Raw genomic sequence first — 22,314 nt, 5'->3', positions numbered from 1 at the left:
GCGGATATATTAGAGCTGTGTCTGTGGCTGAAGTTCAGAAACTTCGGTTCTGCAGCTTTGTACTTTTCGGTGTCGAAGCAGAAATGCTGAAACGTAAGGTTATAGTTGGTGTGATTGCAGTGCTTGCATTATTTGTTCAAGGTAAGACACATTACAAGTCATGTTACGGACTACTTTACCTGTTTTTTTTCATACTTGAATGAATGAATGAAAAGCAGAGTAACTGTATTAGGCTTAACTTACTCTCAGCGGTGTAAAGAGTAAATAGAAGAGTAAATTAAAAAATGTAGTCAAGTAGAGAGAAAATGTTGCTAGTATCTCAGTCACATTACAAAGTAGCTAAAAAATAACGATAATATGGCTGTATACGTATTTTTTTTTTTTTTTTTTTGTATAGCCATTTTATTACCAAATGTGTTATAAGGTGAGATGTAGCTATTTCTATACACAAACAGTTTTAGCTACCGTGTGTTGTTAAATACAGCAGGGAAAATAAGTATTTGACACATCAGCATTTTTATCAGTAAGGGGATTTCTAAGTGAGCTATTGACATAAAATTTCGACATAAAATTTCCACCAGATGTAGCCATAAAGAAATCTGGGCCCGTATTTATCAAGCTTCTCAAAGTGCTATTTTAGTCTTAAGTGCTGAGAATTCATGACATTTACTCCTACTTTCAAACTTAAGTATAAAAGCAAGTTATCAAATTTCTTAAAGCTAAGAATCCCTCTTACTCTCCCAGTTATTTAAGACAGCTCCAGAGGTCTCTCAGTGGTTAGGAGTTGCCAGTAGGGGCTTGAGATGGCGCTGAGGAGACAGAGACGTGCGCACATCTTTCAATAGAGGGAGAATGTGTTCAAAATGTGTGACGACAAAAAGTTAATCAAACAGTATCGTTTAGACAGAGCAGACATCATCTTTTTCAGCACTGGTTAATGTTGGGTTTTATAAAAAAATAAAATAAAATAAAAAACACTGTTCGAGTAATTCAGCAAGCAGTAGCGATCGCTTCTTCCTCCTGCCATGTCGGTTTTCTTTTGGAATCCATGGTGGCTGATTATATGTATAAAAAAAATCTAGGCTATATAGGCAATTTAACAGTACACCAGTTTAAAAAAATTAATTACATGGATGAAAACATGTTTATCTTTCATTTAAATTTATTGTGTATAAATGTATTATCTTGAAAACTCTTTATTGTCAAATGTGTATTGAATGTAAACTCCTCTTAGGAATTTCACCATTCAATGTGAATTTATCTTTATATTCTTAAATAAGGACATCTATTCAGTGATTGGTTCATGCCAATGACAATCATCCAAAATCCTGTTTGTGGCACAGCAAAGTGTCGTAAATAAACTCTAAAGCCCTATTCGGACTGGATTAGTTTGACATGGGGACGTGGGGCTAAAGTAATTATTACCAGAGGTTCTCGGTGATTTTAGTCCCGTCCGAATGTGCCATCTCGGTAATCATTACGGAGAATGTCAGTAAAGATTACCGAGACTTTTACCTTCTGTAAAAAGGTCCGGAAAAATTACCTCAGGTAATACTAATCCCGTTCGAATAGACCTGCTGTAAAAATGTATGGTAAAATTACGTCATTTCCTGTTTAAAAGTTATAAAAGAGCACTTTTTGCGACCATGGAGGCGCTTGAAGCATTCGGTTGCGTTGTAGGTGGTGGGACAAATCTGTGGAAAATGTCCAGTATTTTCCGCATATCATTTAAAGCAAAAAGAAGATCAAAAGCACTTATTAGAGGCACAACACATTTTAGCTCTAGGAAAGTGTCTATTACCAACATAATCCAATCAGAATCGTTAGACTGGACCTAACTGTTTATTAAAACACACATATTGGAGACGGAGTTCAGACTGGCGCTCACGTTATAACGGGAACGTCATACGCATATGACGTCAAGGAGGTGCGTAAAGCGAGTTACTCCTCCCACTTCTGCTAGTTTTACTGAGATGTCTTATCCCGTGCGAATTGGCCATTAATATTACAGACGTCCTGAGGTAAAATGACTTTACCCCCATGTCCCCATGTTAAACTAATCCAGTCCGAATAGGGCTTAAGACTAGCGCTTAAGATTTAGTCCTACACTTTACTTAAAGTATGATTGGGACGCTTGATAACTAACTTTTAAGCGCAGCTTTGAGCCAATAATTTTTTTACTCTTAAGTCAATTCTTAGCAGTGTTCTTGTGAGTAATTCTAAGATGTTTGATAAATACGGGCCCAGAACATTTAAGTGTACAAGTTGAGTCATAATAAATAAAGTGAAATGGCGCAGGGAATGAGTATTGAACACATGAATATAACAAGGTGCAAAATGGCATAGAAAGCCTAGCTTTCAAGATGTTTGGTCTGGAAACTCACCATTGACAGCTCAATCCGAGGGGCGGGATAAACGGTTGTCTTTTAGTAGTGGGATTCGGATCATTTTACTGACTCGGATCTTTGAGTCTCGTTCAGCAAAATGAACAAATCTTTTTTCGAGTCATTTCACCAAAATGACATGTTAAATAGCAAAAACACATCTAGTACTTATGAAAATGTTGATTACATTTTAAAACTAAATAAAAATAAACTATTGGCAAGGCAAGTTTATTTATATAGCACATTTCATACACAATGGCAATTCAAAGTGCTTTACATAGAAAGGTACTGCAACCAAAGCCAAATGATAAGAAACTGAAATGTTTAATTAATTGATTAGTTGTTGGGTCAGGCTATTGCAGTCTAACTTTGTTAGTTCACCTCACCTCCTGATCCAAAACATTCTTTCTTTTGTAACTTCATATTTATCACGTTTGTTCTCCGCCTCTCGTGTCTTACTCCTCTAGACGTCAGATCTGGGGGCTGGGCCGCCCGGACCGGTGTTGTGTAATATTCAGTTCCTGTGAAAAACTGTTCCAGTGGGTGGAGTATTCATGAATATTCATGATTGTTCTCGTGTTGTGGGCGTGGCCTTGAGACTAACTATTACACGATGTGATTGGGCCGTCCAGATTCTGAGGAAAACAGCTCAGATAGGAATTGAGAGTTGCTAGACCACACTTGCGGGCAAATTAAATTTGCTGCCGCTAGGGTGCGTCTAGATTTCTAGGCTAGGTCTCTGCAGGATCCTTAATACTTTCGTATTACAGTGTTAGGGGTAAACCGCTAAACTGTTAACAGGATCAGATTTTTCTGCCTTGGGGAAAGTGCATTCAAGAGTCACCAGAGCCATTTAGTCTGCTTACTATAGGTAGAACATGGAGATAGGTTAATCGTACCACTACTTAATCACTGCTACCAATTACATCTTAAAACCGCAACATATTAGTACGTAGATTACATTCAGTGAATTTAGGCATAACCACTGTCCATTCAATTTAATGTCCTGCTGACTCTGTGACCTGATCCATTGGTCCTGTGCATGGTGGCGGCTAAGATAAGACAACGATGTTACTGGTCATGAAATAACTTCAAATTTCAATTCAATAAAAATTAGGGTGTGATTTCTCGTCGAGGTGAAATCTCATCATATTCTTATGACCTGGTCATGAAGGAGTGTGAGGGTGAAGTTTACGGATTACGGCTCTGCTCTAGTTTTGCTTTTTATAGAAATAAAAACGATTTAATTCAGGTGGATAATTATAACCGTCGTTTTAATTCCATCAGCTCCTCTAGAACGAGCAGTTTGAGTCTTGCGAGCTGTTCGCAGCACTGATCAAGTGACGAGAAGACCAGCGTGTAATGAGTGTGTGTTACATGTTAGGAAAGTGCTCGCATTCAGCGTGTGTTATGACTGTGTGTGTTACATGTTAGTGGACGACCGTGGTGGAGGATTCATTGCGCAGCAGAAGCGGCTTTAGTTATTGTTATTGTTTGCACTTAATATCTATGATTAATTTGTAGGAAGGAGTTCAGGAGGTCAAAAGTTAAGCTTGTGCAGTTCTTAGGTCTGAAGAGACAATCAGGAAAGAATACAGTACTGCTGTATTTTACTGTATATGATAATTCATACTAGGGCTGGGTATCGATTCAGATGTTTCGATTCGATTTCGATTCACAAGCCCTCAAATCGATTCGATTTCGATTCGATTTTGGATTCTCGATTCAACTCAAATGAATATAGAATACAAATATTAAAAAGAACAATGAACATAAATGGGTAATTAAAAATAAATGAAGTGCCACAAACCTGTGTATTAAACTTTTTATTTTAGGTACACATGAGTAGCCTACATTAAAACAGAACGCATCTCTATATTTCAAATCCGTACAATTGTTAAATACAACTGTATTCTAAAAAAAGTTTATCTGAGAAGAATTTTATGGATGTTTTGATATATTTATTCTAAAACATTAAAAGGATATTATTATTTTTAACAATTTTCATTACATGACAAGCTTTTCTTGCGATTTTTTCCGCTCGTCATGTGTGCATTACTTTTCATACGCTAAAAACGCGTTCATTATTATTTTTTTACAGTCTATGGTTAATTCCTGGACACAAGTAGTTGCCGTGGTAACAGACAACAATACCTTCACGTGCTGACTTAAGTTAACTGTGGACTAACTATTATTTGAGGAAATGTGTTTATAATATAAGCTATTAGGGTTTGAATTATTGATCCTGCGCTGTATATGGACTATAATTTGAATATGTCTATAATGGCTAACGTACGTGCTTAAGTGACTGCTCAAGTTTGATCCTAAGGCAAGCATTCGCGTGTGTGATCTATTTTTAGCGGTTGTGTGCTCGGTTGTGTGTGTGTGTGCTCGGCTGTGTGTGTGTTGTCACATCAAATGGTTCCGCTGATTTTTAGTATTACTGTAGCATTTCACCCATAGACTGTTTAAAAAAATAGATTTCACCTCAGCATTATAAAGGCGACAACGAACGCACCGGAAGCTGCCATTTTAAACACTGAATGGATAAATGATGTGCGCCTCTTGCTCCTTTGTAGATCACGCAAGGCAAATGGGTGACATCTAGTGGAGAAGACTAGTAATTCGATTTACGTTAATCTTATGTTCAATGTTAGCAGAAATAAATATGGGGAAAAAATCCCTTCGTGGCCTTTGAGAATCGATTCTGAATCGACCAGATTTTAAAAAACGATTAATCGATTTTTTTTATTTTTTTGCCCAGCCCTAGTTCACACTCAGAAAGTAGAAATTAAATGACATTGATTACAAGATGATTAGTTAAAACATTTCAAATGCACCTGAAAACCATTTTTAATTTCTAGTCATGTATTTCATCATTGCGGATTTCTTAAAAATACTATGTAAAAATCTTGTCTTGTCTCGTTCTCGTGAGATTAGTGTCTCGTCACACCCCTATTAAAAACATCTTATACCTTTATTATTGCCCTCCTAATGGCACTTTCACTCTTTTTAACAAATCATTGTCTCTATGATTTTCAACTGATGCACTGTGCTTTTACTAGAAATCTCTTATCACCTCTGACACAGGCTCAGATAACAGCATCGAGCTGGTTTTGAATGAGAGAGAGACTCTGAGTCATTCAGGATGTTTTCATAAACTTTATACTACTCACACTAGCTCAGCATAAGGTCTGGCTAGAAATTAAAATTGTTTTTAAATAAGTCATCAAACATTAAACTCTATCCTTAGACAGAGATCACATTTTTAATCATCATAATTGTATTTGTCTTTTGCCCATACAATTAATTTAGAAACTATACATTTCTCAGATGAAGTCTCTGTTGCTCATAGCACCATTATTACAGCTCAGCACCAGCTTATCTTTTGAAACCAAAACACCAACATTAGGGTTTTTAACATATTAAAACCCTTTTATCTTATAAAAACTGTTTTTACCAACATTCAGACAAATTACCATTATAAGAATTTATTTGAAGAGTTAGATTATCAGGAACCACTTTTTTTTTCTTTCATAAATGTTTCATTTAAACCTCCATGTCACTATTTATACCTTTTCTTGCCTTACATGTTTTGCAGTCAATGTCTTTATTCATTACCATTATTATTTCTTATTTTCTTAGACAGAGTGTAAGCCACTTCTTTGTTACTTACTTTTTACTTGGTTTCGTCTACAATATTTAGTCTGATGGCCTGATTTTGCCACCATTTCTACACCTTATGTAACTGTAACCATGCACCTTTTGGGTGAGTGGTTACAGTTACGCTGACCACAAATCAAACACTCTCTTTCCTTCAGCAACTGGCATGTTTCAGTCTAGTTCCCAGTCTGTAAGGCGGAGCCTAAAGCGGCACTCGCTCGGACAGTCAGAGAAGAGCGCGCGAGAGGGGAGGGGGCAGATAAGACTGGCTGCTCACACATCTTGGTGTCTTTTGCTTTTTTACTTTTCCAAAAACAATCCCAAGACCTTTATTCAGACTAAACCTCAATTCCAGTGATTTCAGCCAAATTATTACGTTTGGCAATCAGACTATACCATCCTGATTTTTCTTTCAGGGGTTAAAACCCCATCCATTTTACAAATTCATTAATAAGCACTCTTTGTTTGTAGCCAGTCAAGTTGCTGTTTAACTTTCCAATCAGAATTAAAACCTTGCTGCCATTTTTTTGTTACTATGTTCTGCTAATTTCTTTTAAGTCAGGGCTTCAGAGCAAAGCTAGTTACAGCATTTGCTCTCTTTCATTTCAAAGACTGATCATCTCACAATTTATCAGCCATATTTTAGTCAAAGTTCATACTCATCCGAGACAGCAAGAGATGGAGGAGGCGATCTTTACCCAACACAGCTGTGGCTTCTGCGTGATGAAACTGCAAAGGACACTTGTACGAAAACATCACACATACTGGTCCGTGCCAATTTGGGTCATAATTTTGATTTTACTCGGGATCGTTCCAGATGCATCCCTGGCAAACAACTCCTGAATCTATTTTTATTTTGTATAACTAATAACTAAAATTTTACTCCCTGACTGCCTGATTCACTAAGTTCTACACCAGTGGCCCCCAATGGGCTCTCCCCTGTATTAGACCAAGCCTGGAGTCTCCCTCTCAGATACTGAAGCTTTCGCGCCTCAATCGCCCCCCGGTGACCGGTCCCAGTATAGCCGCCCCTCTGTGTTTTCTAATGGACGCGAGGCAAACTAAATAATAAAATTACACTTCAAATATTTTTTTCCCCAGAGTTAGTTTATGTCATTGAAGGCAGTTATGATCACGATGATTTAATTTCAAGTGTTCGTTTTTAAAATAAGTTTAGTTTGAGTTAGTTATCTGACGCTTTAAAAACGGGGGGTGTGACGTCATGATTGACAGCTGAGACTGACGGCTTCTCTGAGTGAAGTTGTCACTGAGGCACTAATGGACTTTTTTCGGAATTTTTGGGAGCAGATTAGAGCTTTAGCTTTAATTTCTACATTTCCATTACTGTTTATTTCACACCAACATAATTAATTGTTCTGCATCTGCGAGAGTGTGGGCGGGCTTTTGATATCGCAGCTCTACTTCCTGCTCTACTTCCTGTGCTCTACTGCGCAACTCCGGTCCCGAAATCGCTACTGCGCAGACTCGGTCCCAAGATGTCAGCGCCGTGCACCCCCGCCTGAAAGCTTCAAATATGGCAAGCGGAAACGGACGATGTCGAGTCGTCCATATTTTTTTACGGTCTATGTATTAGACATGTGTCTTGCGCTGTCTGCTACGCGTTAGCCGTTGCCCGTAGTAACGCGGCGTTCTCTCAGCGACCTTCTTATACCCTTATGCTGTTCCCAAAAAACAAACACTTAGTATAATTAATCCCCATTCCTATCGAAATGAAGCTCTTACACAATCTTTTCCAGTCAGACAGCCCTAACCAAATAATTAAAGCTTTCTACTACCTTATTTGTTGCTCTGCCAAGGGTGTCACCAAGGAATGATTGCCCGCACATCCTCCACCAAAACAGCTAAACTGTTAGGGGTTACTGTTAGCGCAAGACCCCATTTCGCCTGGCGGTGTGCAGCGCATTTTTTGTAACTCCACAGGCTGCTCCGCATCCAAAGATGAACAAGTCTAAGCGAATCTAGCCGATCATGACGTCTCATCACACCAGCACCAGTTTGCACATACAAATGAGGTGCTTATATTTACTAAATGAGCCTACAAAAGCAGAAATAAGCCATTTTAAATAAAGATCCATGTTTAACCAAATAAATAAATAAATCACGACACAAAAGTTGAAATTTAGTGCACATTTTATTCTCATTTCACAAGTAATATCAAGCCAAGGTTTACTGAGTTTTACACGATTCTTTTGTGGTGTGGTTTTTGGTGAAATGTACTAAAATAAATATCATCACCTGTGTACGTTAGCCCACTTCTTTTCGACGCGTTGGTTTATAGAAGAATTACTCCGAGTCGCCCTCTGTCGTTTTAAAGAATAGCACAATGGCGAGCGCGTCAAGTATAAACGCCTCGTCCCTTTGGGGAGGAGCGCGCGTGGTCAGCGGAGGCTCGCGCAGCGGAGACAGGCGAAAGTAGAAACAAGGATTTATAGGATGCCCATTGTACATCATCTCAACACTGATCTGTAACAGAATATTGCGCACAGATACACAGTCTCTCCCAGGTTGGAGCTGATTAAGCTCCAGTTTTAACCAAATCATACTGATAACATGTGCTTTCTTTCAGTGAGAGGGACACACAATAGTACAGGCAATATTAATCTCGACTCTAGGGTTTCAGTAAACAGAAATATAAAAGGAATAAAATATAATAAATTAAATGAAAGACACTTAAGAAAACAAAGAACACAAAGCAAAATCATAACTGGAAAGAATCATAATAAAATAGGAAGATAAATATTGATTAACGTTTTTATTATGAAGTTAATTAGGATATATGTACTATTTACAGGTACATTGAAGCGGCAGTGGATTTCAGAATCGCCCTTTCAACAGCCTCACCTGGAGGACGTCTCTATAGTCTTCCAACACTATCACTGTCTCTGCTGTGATCTATTGAGCGCAGAATCTTTAGTACTTCTATTCCTCAGCTACGTTGCAAACTGACACCACTCCCAAGTTGTTTTTTTGCTGAAATGAAGTTTTATTCATGGCCGGGAGATCACTGGTCACAACAACCAAATGAGTCTCTCTGAACAGAAAGGAACATGTACATTTAAACAATACAGCTTGACTGAAAATCAATGTCACTCAAGTTTCCTTCACTGAGATTGGTTTTGATGATTGGTTTATAATATTCTATCATGACTTCTATTTGTGGGAAGCTTTTTGGGTGGCCTTTGACCTGAACATCCTTAGTCTGTAGTTTTCTGTAGTTTCATGTTAAATAACCCTTTTACCACTTCTGAGGCCATTATATCAAATATTTCCATCACAAGGCCTATAAAGGCTTCTCATTACCCAGAAGGCACACAGGAAAGACTTCATGAGGGGTAAAATCAAAGAACTCTCACGAAATCTTCGTAATCTTATTATTGAAAAGCATTTTGATGGGAATGGTTATAGGGGCATTTCCAGAATGCTGAATGTTGAGCATTGTGGGGGCCATTATTTGGAAATGGAAAGAGCATCAGTTCACCATAAACCGGCAACAATTAGGTGCTCCACGTAAGATCCCTGTCCGAGGAGTCCAAAGAATAATCCGGAGAGTTCTCCAAGAGCCAAGAAACTCTCGGGCAGAACTTCAGGAAGAACTTGCATCTGCAGGTATACTGTTTCAAAGAAAACTATAATCAATTCAACGAACCGTCATAATATCCATGCACGCTCACCACGCAAGACTCCATTGCTGGACAAAAAGCATGTTGAGGCTCGGTTAAAGTTTGCGAAAGAGCATTTGGAGAAGCCTGTGCATTATTGGGAGACTATATGGTCAGATGAAGGCAAAATTTAACTTTTTGACAGTCATTCTACACACCATGTTTGGAGAAAAAAAGGCACTCCTAGCCTGACAAGCCAGACCCACATCAAGATGTTTGGTCTGGAAACTCACCATAGACAGCTCAATCCGAGGGGCGGGATCAACGGTTGTCTTTCAAACTCCCTCTGCACGCGATAGGATAGCGCTACACCAACCAGAGCAACAAAGGTGAAGCAGAGCTCGTTGACAGATTAAACATTCACCGTATCCGGTCGGCTAAACTCCGAACACATCTTCCCTTTTTAAGAATGAGTTCAGTGCCGTTCTTTGTTCTTTTCTCAGAGGAAAGCTTAACTCCAAGTCTTCCAGAGTCGCGGTCAAAGCTGATTCGAAAGACCGCCGTTCGCCAGTTTCTGTGTTTACTAGAAGCACACAAACGCAACTCGGCCGTTGTCATTATGGCCCCGCCTACCGACTCTATACACGATGTGATTGGTTAAGAGTTAGGGGAATACAGCTCAGAAGGGTATTGAGAGTTGCTAGACGACACTCGCGGGCAGATTAGATTTGCTGCCGCTAGGGTGCGTCTAGATTTCTAGGCTAGCACTGTCCACCACCACAAGAACACCATACCAACAGTTAAGTTTGGGGGTGGAAGCATCATGGTTTGGGGCTACTTTTCAGCAAGCGCTACTGGCAGACTTCACATTATTGAAGGCAGGATGAATGAAGAAATGTACCGGGACATTCTGGATAAAAATCTGCTGCCATCTACCAGAAAGCTGAAAATCAAAAGAGGGTGGACATTTCAGCAAGACAGTGATCCCAAACACAAGGCCAAGGAAACAATGAAGTGGTTTCAAAGAAAGAAAATCAAGTTGCTTGAATGGCCCAGTCAATCACCTGACCTAAATCCCTTAGAAAATCTATGGAGAGAACTGAAGATCAAAGTTCATAAAAGAGGCCCAAGGAAGCTTTAAAGACCATTTATCATTTGTGAGGCGTCTAGAAGCTGTGATCACCAACAAAGGCTTTTCTACAACGTATTAAATAAAGTGTGTTCAATACTTATTCCTCAAGTCATTTCGCTTAATTTATTATGACTCAACTTGTATACTTAAATGTTCTGATTTCTTTGTATGAATGTGATGTTTGGCTTTATGGCTACATCTGGTGGAATTTGTGTCAGTAGCCCACTTAGAAATGCTGATATTTTGCTTATGGAATAATGCTTATTTCCCCCGCTGTAAATATGTAGTTCGTTTTAACTTTTTATTCATCAAGGAAACCTGAAAAAATATAACAGCTTCCATAAAAATAGTAAGCAGCACAACTACAGTATGTTTAATAATATTTATAAATGTTTCTTGAGTATGATTTCTGAAGGATCACGTGATACTGAAGACTGGAGTAATGATAATAAATTCAGCTTTGATCACAGAAATCTATTGCATTTTACTATAAATTCACATTGAAAAGGGCTGCTTCGCATTTTCAAGTATTACTGTTTTTACTGAATTTTTTAATCAAATATAAATGCAGCTGTGGTAAGATTGAGACAAATTTAAAAACTATTAAAAAACCTTAATGCACACACGTGCTGACCTCTGATGTGAACTAACCCTGGCTGGAACATAAACGGAGAGTACAGAGAGTTCCTGTAGAGAGAACGTCAACAGAAATACAAAGCTTAAACATGTCCGGACATGTCTGGGAAAAAGAGAACCTATGATCACCCTGTATACTTCTGACATTTGCAGTCCTAAAAAGTAAATGATGTATATAAAAGCAGTATTTTAAATACAAAAATTGCAATATGGTATTTTCCATCTCTTTGTAGGATTAGTATTCATCAGGGCTCTGCAATAATCACTTGTATAAAGACATATACATATGGAATATATGAATCAAGATGAAGGAGAAGATCTAAAAAAGAGATTTATAATTCACTGTTCATTTCTTCTCCAGGTGCCTCTGATGTTGATGAAGTGTTTATGATTGGAGATTCAGTCACTCTACACACTCCTATTACAATAAACAAACAAGACAGAATTAAATGGTATTTTCAAGACATGCGCATTGCTTACACTTTTGGAAATCAGACTCAGATCTGTACAGATAAAAAATGTAAAGAGAGATTCAGAGACAGACTGAAGCTGGACGACCACACAGGCCATCTCACCATCACAAACATCACAAACACAGACTCTGGAGAATATAACCTAATGATCAACAGTGACAGTAAAAATATCTTCCCTGTTTCTGTTCATGGTGAGTCGATAATGAATGTTTAAATGCAGTTTATATGTGTTTAAGTCACATCATTCATTTATTCATTATAACAGTAACTCAATCATTGGTTTCTAGTTCACTGGGTTCCATAATGCAGAGAATTTGATATAAAATAAATGCATGAATTGTGTTTGTAAATGTGGATAAATGTTCGTTTACAGACTTTACAGACAGTGAAGAGAGCCTAAAATAATTTGCCTCGTATTGTTGGTTTGTGTTTCAGCTGCTGAACGAGATGAAGTGAAGAGAAAGTCAGTGATAGAGGGAGAATCTGTCACTTTAGACCCTGTAGTAAACAGCACAAACTATTTTCTGACGTGGTATTTTAATGACAGTCTCATCGCGAGTGGAGATCCCAGTCAAAACTGCACCGACGCTCAGTGTGAAGAGCGATTCAGAGACAGACTGAAGCTGGATCATCAGACCGGATCTCTGACCATCATGAACATCACAACTGAAGACTCTGGAGAATATAAACTAGAGATCAACAGCAGCAGATTCAGCATCATCAGGAGCTTCAGTGTTTCTGTCACTGGTGAGTGTCATTTATGCTGGGCCTGCACGTTTTCAAGTTTTTCATTAACCGTTAACCGAGGCCCTTAGCGGTTAATACTCGGTTAACCATAGTGTGTGTCAGGGTTATTATTTTTAGTTTATTATTTTGACGACCGCCATCTCCGTAGTGAACGCGCCTATAGAGAGAAATGCACATCATGGATTACCTAATCAGAGAGTAGCCTATTTCTTTTCGTTTTAAATTGTTAAAAGACATTTCAAGTTTCTTAAGATATATTTCATGTCTGTGAGGCGTACGCTGAGTTTCGTTAAATTAGGATGAGATGCGCTCCAGTTCACAGAGCAGTGCGAGTGGCCGCGAGGGCGCCTGCATGATTAGGGCATGTAACGTTAGTAAAATATGCAGCCGAGAATGATTCACACAGACACAGCGTTTGACTCGCGCGGCTGAGCCTCTCCCGGCAGAGAGTTCAAGCATCTGTGGACTCGTCCGTTCAGCTCTGGCCATCTTGCTTTCAGTCCGCGGTTAGCTTTTTTGTTTTCTTCATTACAGTTAAAGTAACGTCTGCTTTTCTCTAGTCATTCACAAGTTTCTCACTTCAAACTTCCTTTCTTCTGATCCGTTATGTACAGCATGCGCTCCCGCTCTGCTTCTGCCCTAATGCGACTTATAGTCCAGTGCGACTTATGTTATTTTCCTCTTCATGACGCATTTTTTGACTGATGCGACTCATACTCCGGAGCGACTTATAGCCTGAAAAATGCGGTAAGCACTGCATTGCAATACTTGCATTTTGCCCCGTCACTCTCATTTTTAAAGTGCTCCCACGCTTTCTTTGCCCGCTTCATTGCCCGCTTAGAAAGCTGGTCATGACTTCTTCTTGTGGATATTACAAATGTCTGGCAGCGCTCTGGCGGTCTCTAGGGGTGCAAAAATATATTACAACTAAATTCAAGGCACGTCATTGACGCCACTTAACCGAGCAAAATGTTTCACTCGGTTACGCAATTTTTAACGGTTAATCGGTCAATTGGTTAACCATGGACACCCCTAGACTGCACGATTTTCAAACTCATCGGGTCACTGCTCTTTTCACACTGCATGACTCTATGGGGTATCATTTAGTCCCTGCTGTGTTAACACTGACTGATGGATCTGCGACAGAGGGGTTCACACTGCATAACTTAACAATAGGAAGAAGAACCACCGACAACTCTCTCCTGTGCGTAAATTACGTTTCACAAGCAAACACCATAGACTATAAAAACAAAATATGGCAAAGTGTCCGTGAGGTCAGCCATATGATTCTAAAGAGAAGTTTTGAAGCGTAAAGTAGAGATGACGAGCTGGCCATTGCCATCTTGTCAAAGTGTCACCGTACGTCACTCCCAGATAACGGAAAATGGGCAAAGAGGGGGGATGTGGGCGGAGCTGAGGTAACGTGATCACTAAGGCCGCATTTACACTGCAGGTCTTGATGCACAATTTCGATTTGGTGACTATATCCATATCTATTTTTTGACAACCCTCTTACATCATCTTTTAAGACCGACCGATTTCCGATATTTGCATTTAAACTGTACACTGGCGAAACAGCCCAAGACGTTCTTAAAGCTACACTGTGAGATATTTTCCCCCATCTAGCGGTGTAAAGGTATATGACCATCCAGTGAATAATAGTTTTTGTTCCTCTCAATTTCGTTTTAACTCCTACGGTGGCCGATTTAGTCCAAGATTAACATGGCTTCCAGTTCGACCTCGTCAATGAGTGCCATCGAGTGTTAAAACGCCAAAGGCGAAGCTTGAATTTACGGGTATGTCCCTCTTTGGCTAATGTACTTTCAAGATGGAGGTCCAACATGGCGACCGGCATTCGAACCCCTCACCCGTATGTATTTTCAATGGCATATTATAAACTTACGAGAATACTTTATTACTTAAAAGAAGTAAATATACATTAATGAGCACATATATTTTTGAATAAACTAAATTAAGCTAAGAATAAACTAAAAAAGTTACTCAGTGTAGCTTTAACTAAAAAAAGGAAGTAAAGTGTCGTGATATTCAAAGGACGCAGACAAAATGATTATTCAATGTTTTGCTTTCCGCACTTTTCCACACATCTTTAAAGGTCAGCAAAACATTTCTCTCGTACAGCGGAGAAAAAGAGGAGAGCCCTTGATCGAAGTTCGTGTCCCTCTGAGTTGGCGTCATTCGCCTCCGTCTCTTTTTCAATTGAGTACGACTCGCATTTACTGGGGAATATCCGATTGGACCGCATTGTATTTTTGATCAAATAAATGCAGGCTTGATGAGCAGAAGAAACTTCTTTCAAAAACATTACAAATAGTAATGTTCAAACTTTCGGCCTGTACTGTATATCTATTTAAACACTGATATTTTGGTCTATAACCTCCTGCTGTCCTGTAGCTTGCTCTCTCATTGGCTGTAGATCAAGGGTCAGCAAGTAAATTTTGCATCAGGCCAAAAAAACAATTTGCCACTTGATGGCAAGCCAGAATATAGTCAATGGATAATTTAAGAAATTATTTGATGAAAAATGCAACTAGAATTGTCTGTTACAGTGTCTTTTGTAGCTGGTAGTGAGCTGTTACTCTCTTTTTTATATTTTTTTTATAAATTAATAAAGCAGTAGTGGCATGTAACCTGGCAAGAATCTTCTTTCACCAACTTGCAGCACAGACCCCGTGCTAAAACACACATATGTGGGAGACGCGGAATGGATAAAAATAACGCTGACAATAAAAGAGGACTTGAATAAGCCCATTAATAGCATGTTTGAGTCATGCTCTCAACAAACTATATTTTATTTCCCCTTTTCCATATTGTGAATGATAAATGTGTATTTTTGCTTGCTACACAATGGACCCTAACCTGCGCTCACTAGCTGGCCTCCGTTACTCTATCATATTTCAGAGCCACCTGCTATCAAAATAATCTGGCTGCGGATACGAGCCACATATTATTGCTGGCGGGCCAATTTTGGCTCTCTGATCGCGTCTTTGATCATTCACACTGCGTGATTGCCACTCACGCGCAGGAGCACCTTTGCCTATGATTTAGGGCATTTGTCTGCGATTTCGCACAATCTGTTGGCGTGTTCAAATCGGGGCCAAAATCGGCCAGTGTGAACTCTGTATTACAGTTGTAATATCAAGAAAGATGAATCATGGCAGTTACATATTTTATTTACTTTGACGACTCGGAACTGATGCAGCGGTACTATCCGCATCACTTTATGATATAGTGATTGCTTTAAACTGAACCAAATCTCTCTCAGACTGTCTGATATCCAGAGGTGAAAAGTAACAAATTATATTTACTCGCGTTACTGTAATTGAGTAGTTTTTCTGTGTACTTCTGTAAAAATCTGTAATTTTACTTTTACTTCAGTAGGCCTACATTTTGATTGAAGTATTGTACTTCGCTAAATTTTAAACCACATCTGTTACTGAGTAAAAATAAATCATTAGTGCAAAGGGGAGGAAAAAATGCGATCCGGAAACGACTATATTGAATAGAGGGCGCGGGGTGCGGGAGAGAACATGCGCGCAAATATCAGACGGAGACGAACACGACAGACGTCAGTGACGCAGACCCAGGTGAAAGCAAAATGCCGTCGTGAACCCCTGGCTAGTATGGAAATACTTTGGATATAGAAAAAATAATGTGGTGCTGTCCTGGAGGATATCAAATTTGCACCAAATATGGAAGCAAATGAAGAAACACAGACCATGTTCGGGCACACATCCCTCTGTGCAGATAAAAAGGTATGATTATAACTTAAGGCCGATTGATATGTGTGACGCAGAGGGAATCCCGGTATCCAGTCATGAACATTAACTTTACATTATAACGTAGAATTGGCGTAATACACGCACACTGGTGGATGAACGTACATTTTAAATGAGCTACTTTTTACTTTTACTTGAGTACATTTTGTTAGACCAGTACTTTTACTTGAGTACATTTTGTTAGACCAGTACTTTCACTTGAGTACATTTTGTTAGACCAGTACTTTCACTTGAGTACATTTTGTTAGACCAGTACTTTTACTAGAGTACATTTTGTTAGACCAGAACTTTTACTAGAGTACAATTTGTTAGACCAGTACTTTTACTAGAGTACAATTTGTTAGACCAGTACTTTTACTTGAGTACATTTTGTTAGACCAGTACTTTTACTTGAGTACATTTTGTTAGACCAGTACTTTTACTAGAGTACATTTTGTTAGACCAGTACTTTTACTAGAGTACAATTTGTTAGACCAGTACTTTTACTAGAGTACAATTTGTTAGACCAGTACTTTTACTAGAGTACATTTTGTTAGACCAGTACTTTTACTTGAGTACATTTTGTTAGACCAGTACTTTTACTTGAGTACATTTTGTTAGACCAGTACTTTTACTTGAGTACATTTTGTTAGACCAGTACTTTTTACTTGAGTACAATTTGTTAGACCAGTACTTTTACTTGAGTACAATTTGTTAGACCAGTACTTTTACTAGAGTTCAATTTGTTAGACCAGTACTTTTACTAGAGTACATTTTGTTAGACCAGTACTTTTACTAGAGTACAATTTGTTAGACCAGTACTTTTACTAGAGTACAATTTGTTAGACCAGTACTTTTACTAGAGTACATTTTGTTAGACCAGTACTTTTACTAGAGTACATTTTGTTAGACCAGTACTTTTACTTGAGTACATTTTGTTAGACCAGTACTTTTACTAGAGTACATTTTGTTAGACCAGTACTTTTACTTGAGTACATTTTGTTAGACCAGTACTTTTACTAGAGTACATTTTGTTAGACCAGTACTTTTACTTTAGTGCATTTTGTTAGACCAGTACTTTTACTAGAGTACAATTTGTTAGACCAGTACTTTTACTAGAGTACAATTTGTTAGACCAGTACTTTTACTAGAGTACATTTTGTTAGACCAGTACTTTTACTAGAGTACATTTTGTTAGACCAGTACTTTTACTTGAGTACATTTTGTTAGACCAGTACTTTTACTAGAGTACATTTTGTTAGACCAGTACTTTTACTTGAGTACATTTTGTTAGACCAGTACTTTTACTAGAGTACATTTTGTTAGACCAGTACTTTTACTTTAGTGCATTTTGTTAGACCAGTACTTTTACTAGAGTACATTTTGTTAGACCAGTACTTTTACTTTAGTACATTTTGTTAGACCAGTACTTTTACTTGAGTACATTTTGTTAGACCAGTACTTTCACTTGAGTACATTTTGTTAGACCAGTACTTTCACTTGAGTACATTTTGTTAGACCAGAACTTTCACTTGAGTACATTTTGTTAGACCAGTACTTTTACTTTAGTACATTTTGTTAGACCAGTACTTTTACTAGAGTACATTTTGTTAGACCAGTACTTTTACTTTAGTACATTTTGTTAGACCAGTACTTTTACTTGAGTACATTTTGTTAGACCAGTACTTTTACTTGAGTACATTTTGTTAGACCAGTACTTTCACTTGAGTACATTTTGTTAGACCAGTACTTTTACTTGAGTACATTTTGTTAGACCAGAACTTTCATTTGAGTACATTTTGTTAGACCAGTACTTTTACTTGAGTACATTTTGTTAGACCAGTACTTTTACTTGAGTACATTTTGTTAGACCAGTACTTTCACTTGAGTACATTTTGTTAGACCAGTACTTTTACTTGAGTACATTTTGTTAGACCAGAACTTTCACTTGAGTACATTTTGTTAGACCAGAACTTTCACTTGAGTACATTTTGTTAGACCAGTACTTTTACTTTAGTACATTTTGTTAGACCAGTACTTTTACTAGAGTACAATTTGTTAGACCAGAACTTTCACTTGAGTACATTTTGTTAGACCAGTACTTTTACTTTAGTACATTTTGTTAGACCAGTACTTTTACTAGAGTACAATTTGTTAGACCAGAACTTTCACTTGAGTACATTTTGTTAGACCAGAACTTTCACTTGAGTACATTTTGTTAGACCAGAACTTTCACTTGAGTACATTTTGTTAGACCAGAACTTTCACTTGAGTACATTTTGTTAGACCAGTACTTTTACTTTAGTACATTTTGTTAGACCAGTACTTTTACTAGAGTACAATTTGTTAGACCAGTACTTTTACTAGAGTACATTTTGTTAGACCAGTACTTTTACTAGAGTACAATTTGTTAGACCAGTACTTTTACTAGAGTACATTTTGTTAGACCAGTACTTTTACTTGAGTACAATATTTTGTTAGACCAGTACTTTTACTTGAGTACAATATTTTGTTAGACCAGAACTTTCACTTGAGTACATTTTGTTAGACCAGTACTTTTACTTGAGTACATTTTGTTAGACCAGTACTTTTACTTGAGTACAATATTTTGTTAGACCAGTACTTTTACTTGATAACAATATTTTGTTACTCTTTCCACGTCTGCTGATATCGCATTGTGTGATGATGTTATAGACCAGTCTGTCTGATTCTCTCCCACTAATGATGTTCTGTCTTTATCTGTTCCAGGTTCAGGTCGGTATGCAGGTGTTGTAATAGGAATTGTTGATGTTGGTTTGATTATTGGTGGTCCGCTGCTGGTGGTTGGAGTTGGTGGTGTGATTTACTATTGCCGCAGGAGCTTTAGATGTGGCAAGTATCTCCTGCAGATATTATAATGAGAGAGGACCTCTTTATTGTGTGACATTTATATTAAGTTGTGTGTGTGTGTGTTTTATTTTTCAAAGCAGGCATAGAGAAAAACAAGGAAAAAATTTGGTTTAAAGACCTAGTAAAGGTAAGACTGTTGTGTATCTTTGTAGAAAACTCTGACTTTAGATCACATTCAGATCTGTTTTATTGCACCTGTACTGAAAAGAGTCATTCTGATGATCTTATTCACTGATAGATGACTGATGTACTGATTTATTGAGTTTCTGTAGCTTTAAATGATGCTGTTCATTCCTCATTTTTTACCTTCTGTGATTTTGTTGATTTCTTACAGAAGGAGAAACGCCAAGATGTTGAAGATCATTGTGAAGAGGAAAAATTGAATACAATTGAGTATATTGGCAAAACAAGTCCTTAACGGCTTGTGGTTTTGATCTGCAACTTGGTGACTTACAGTTACCTTTTATGGACATATTAAATCATCCATTATTGAGAGTATAGATAATATAAATGGACTGCATTCATATAGCGCTTTCAACAGACCCTATGGCCATCCAAAGCGCTTTACATATCGCCTCACATTCACCCATTCATACACCGACGGCGATGTCAGCCATGTAGGGCGCCATCCAGCCCGTCGGGAGCAGCTGGGGTTAGGTGTCTTGCTCAAGGACACTTCGACACTTGGTCAGATGGAACCGGGGATCGAACCACCAACCTTCTGGTTTGTAGACAATCTACATGAACCACTGAGCCACTGCCCCCCATTTCTGTAATATAAGGCCCTGTATACACCGGGGAAGATGCATTTTGGTCAGTCGGATCACAAGACACATTCCCGTTTACATCTGGTGTTTTAATCCGTCTCTTTTGACCACTTTTATCCACTTCTGTCCTGATTTCTTTGCGGAGAGGGTCTATAGGCGGGTAAATGTGGAATCAATCTAATGGAAAAAACAAGCTCCTATGATTTGAAAGTTGCAGCTTATAAACTTTGTGCCTTTGTTGTAATGGTTGTGGGTTAGTTAAGTGCTTGTGGTGGAAGTTTGCCTTCTGCTATTTTATATTACAGCAGATCTGCTGGATTTTAAATGTGATTGGGAGTCCCAAAGAAACTCAGGATGTTACCACTAGGTGGTGCTTATCTTCATCTCACTTCATTGTTGAAGCAATGCCAAAGACTGGAGACCAGAGGCGGACAGTAGTGGAGTATATTTACTTTCTACTCAAGTCAATTTTTAAGTATATACTTCATCAGTGTTTTTCTTTAGAAAACCTTTACTTCACTGCATCCCAAAGCATAATATATAATATCATACTTTTTACTGCACATTACTCAAGTAAATCTTTGAATACTTTTACTTGAGTAAAAGTATACAGTACTACATTTTAAATGTAATTAAGTATTAAATAATATTCAATATGACATGTTTTGCTGTAAAAATTACAATATTATGTTTTGAAATGTTGTGAAGTAAACGTTTTCAAAAGAAGAACACCGATAAAGCACAAAATTACTTGGAAATTAAAAATACTTCAATACTGTCCGCCTCTGTAAGTTACAAATACTTCTAGTTCTTGCTAAACTTTTGCAGCAAATTCTGTATGATTTATTAGCAAGATGAGAACATTCAACACTCATTTTACACCCATTAAGACAGACCAGCCATGAGCTCTCAGGTCATATAGGTTATAATATAATAATTAATTATATTTTACTGACAGTCCCTGTGAATTACTACACTACCCATATAATATTCATGTTTTCTCCTCATTCCCTCATAAAAGACAACAAGTATGAGCTGGTTTGTTTGGTTTATTAGAACTCATTATTAAAGAATGTGAATTCCTTATGGAGAAAAGTTGCTTAGTATTGATCCTCCTTAAATGTGCAGCCATTTTGTAGCTTCAAAGTATGATGCTTGTGGTTCATTCATTCCAGTTATTTAAGTTTATTAAGTTTCTCAAAACAAAAACATTGAATTTTTGTATGCACTTTATGTTTGTACTCTTGCATTTGATAAATAAGTTATATTTTTTTTTTTAAAAGATCATAAACACACAATAGTTTTACAGTTAACTGCACTTTGTTCTTGTTGTTGTTTTTTTTGTTGCATTATTTGCACTTATTTTTAAGTTTAAATCTTTGATTTATGTTTATCATCTGCATTGACAGTTTTTTATAAATTAATGTGAATAAACACAGCCTGTGCTGGATTTGAATAAACTGTTTAAGCGTTATAAATGATCTTTATGTAATTATATTTTTGGTAAAAAGATTGCTCTGTAATTATTTCCAGTGTTATTTTAGTGCAATTCATATACGATTATAGTTGTTATTATATTATTACACTGTAAAATTTTTTAGAAAAATGTTTACCTGGTTGCCTTAAAATTTTGAGTTCATTGAAATTAAAATTGAGTTAATACAATGAACATTTTTGGAGATTCGACAACCTTTATTAAAATATTATTAAAAGATTTTGTACGCATATTGGGTAATTGATTTATCACATTTTTCATGTGGTTCAGATACCAAAATATTTTGAGTTTCTTTTTATTGAACAAATTTCCTTAATTGTATCAACTCAAATTTTTAAGTTCAATAAACACAACATTTTAAGGCAACCAGGTTACTTACTTTTTTAAGTTAAACCAACAAAAACCAACAATTTTTTTTTTACAGTGTATAGTTTTAGTTCAGGGGCCTGTATTATGATGGTAGTTTAACCAACTCAGGGTTACAGGACTAGTTTTGAGTTACTTTTGCGTTACTTTTTCTCACCTGGGCTGGGCTTGTTTTTTGTTTTTCATAACAAAAAAAGTTCTATTTTTGTGCAAATAAAAAGACCTCTTCATAACAAAATAGAAATAAGCCTCAGACTGAGGTAAAAAAAAAAAACCACATTAACAGTAGAGAGCGCAGCTCTGCTGTGATGTGCTGCCATTCTCAGTAATAGGACACAGGAGAGAAAAAAGTTTTACCAATAAAAA

At 37.4% G+C, this 22,314-nt stretch overlaps 1 protein-coding gene across 1 annotated transcript; it reads left to right on the top strand.

Moving 5' to 3' along the window:
• LOC137039992 (uncharacterized) lies at positions 1-21,363 on the top strand. Its single transcript, XM_067415390.1, has 6 exons — positions 1-141; positions 11,797-12,099; positions 12,344-12,655; positions 19,180-19,302; positions 19,398-19,447; positions 19,655-21,363. The coding sequence occupies exons 1-6, from the start codon at positions 84-86 to the stop codon at positions 19,736-19,738; spliced, it is 930 nt and encodes a 309-aa protein (XP_067271491.1). The 5' UTR covers positions 1-83; the 3' UTR covers positions 19,739-21,363.
• The last annotated feature ends 951 nt before the right edge of the window (positions 21,364-22,314 follow it).

Source organism: Pseudorasbora parva, chromosome 14 (genome assembly GCF_024679245.1).
Source record: "Pseudorasbora parva isolate DD20220531a chromosome 14, ASM2467924v1, whole genome shotgun sequence".
NCBI classification, from domain to species: domain Eukaryota; kingdom Metazoa; phylum Chordata; class Actinopteri; order Cypriniformes; family Gobionidae; genus Pseudorasbora; species Pseudorasbora parva.
This window is presented reverse-complemented; position numbering and strand designations above follow the sequence as displayed.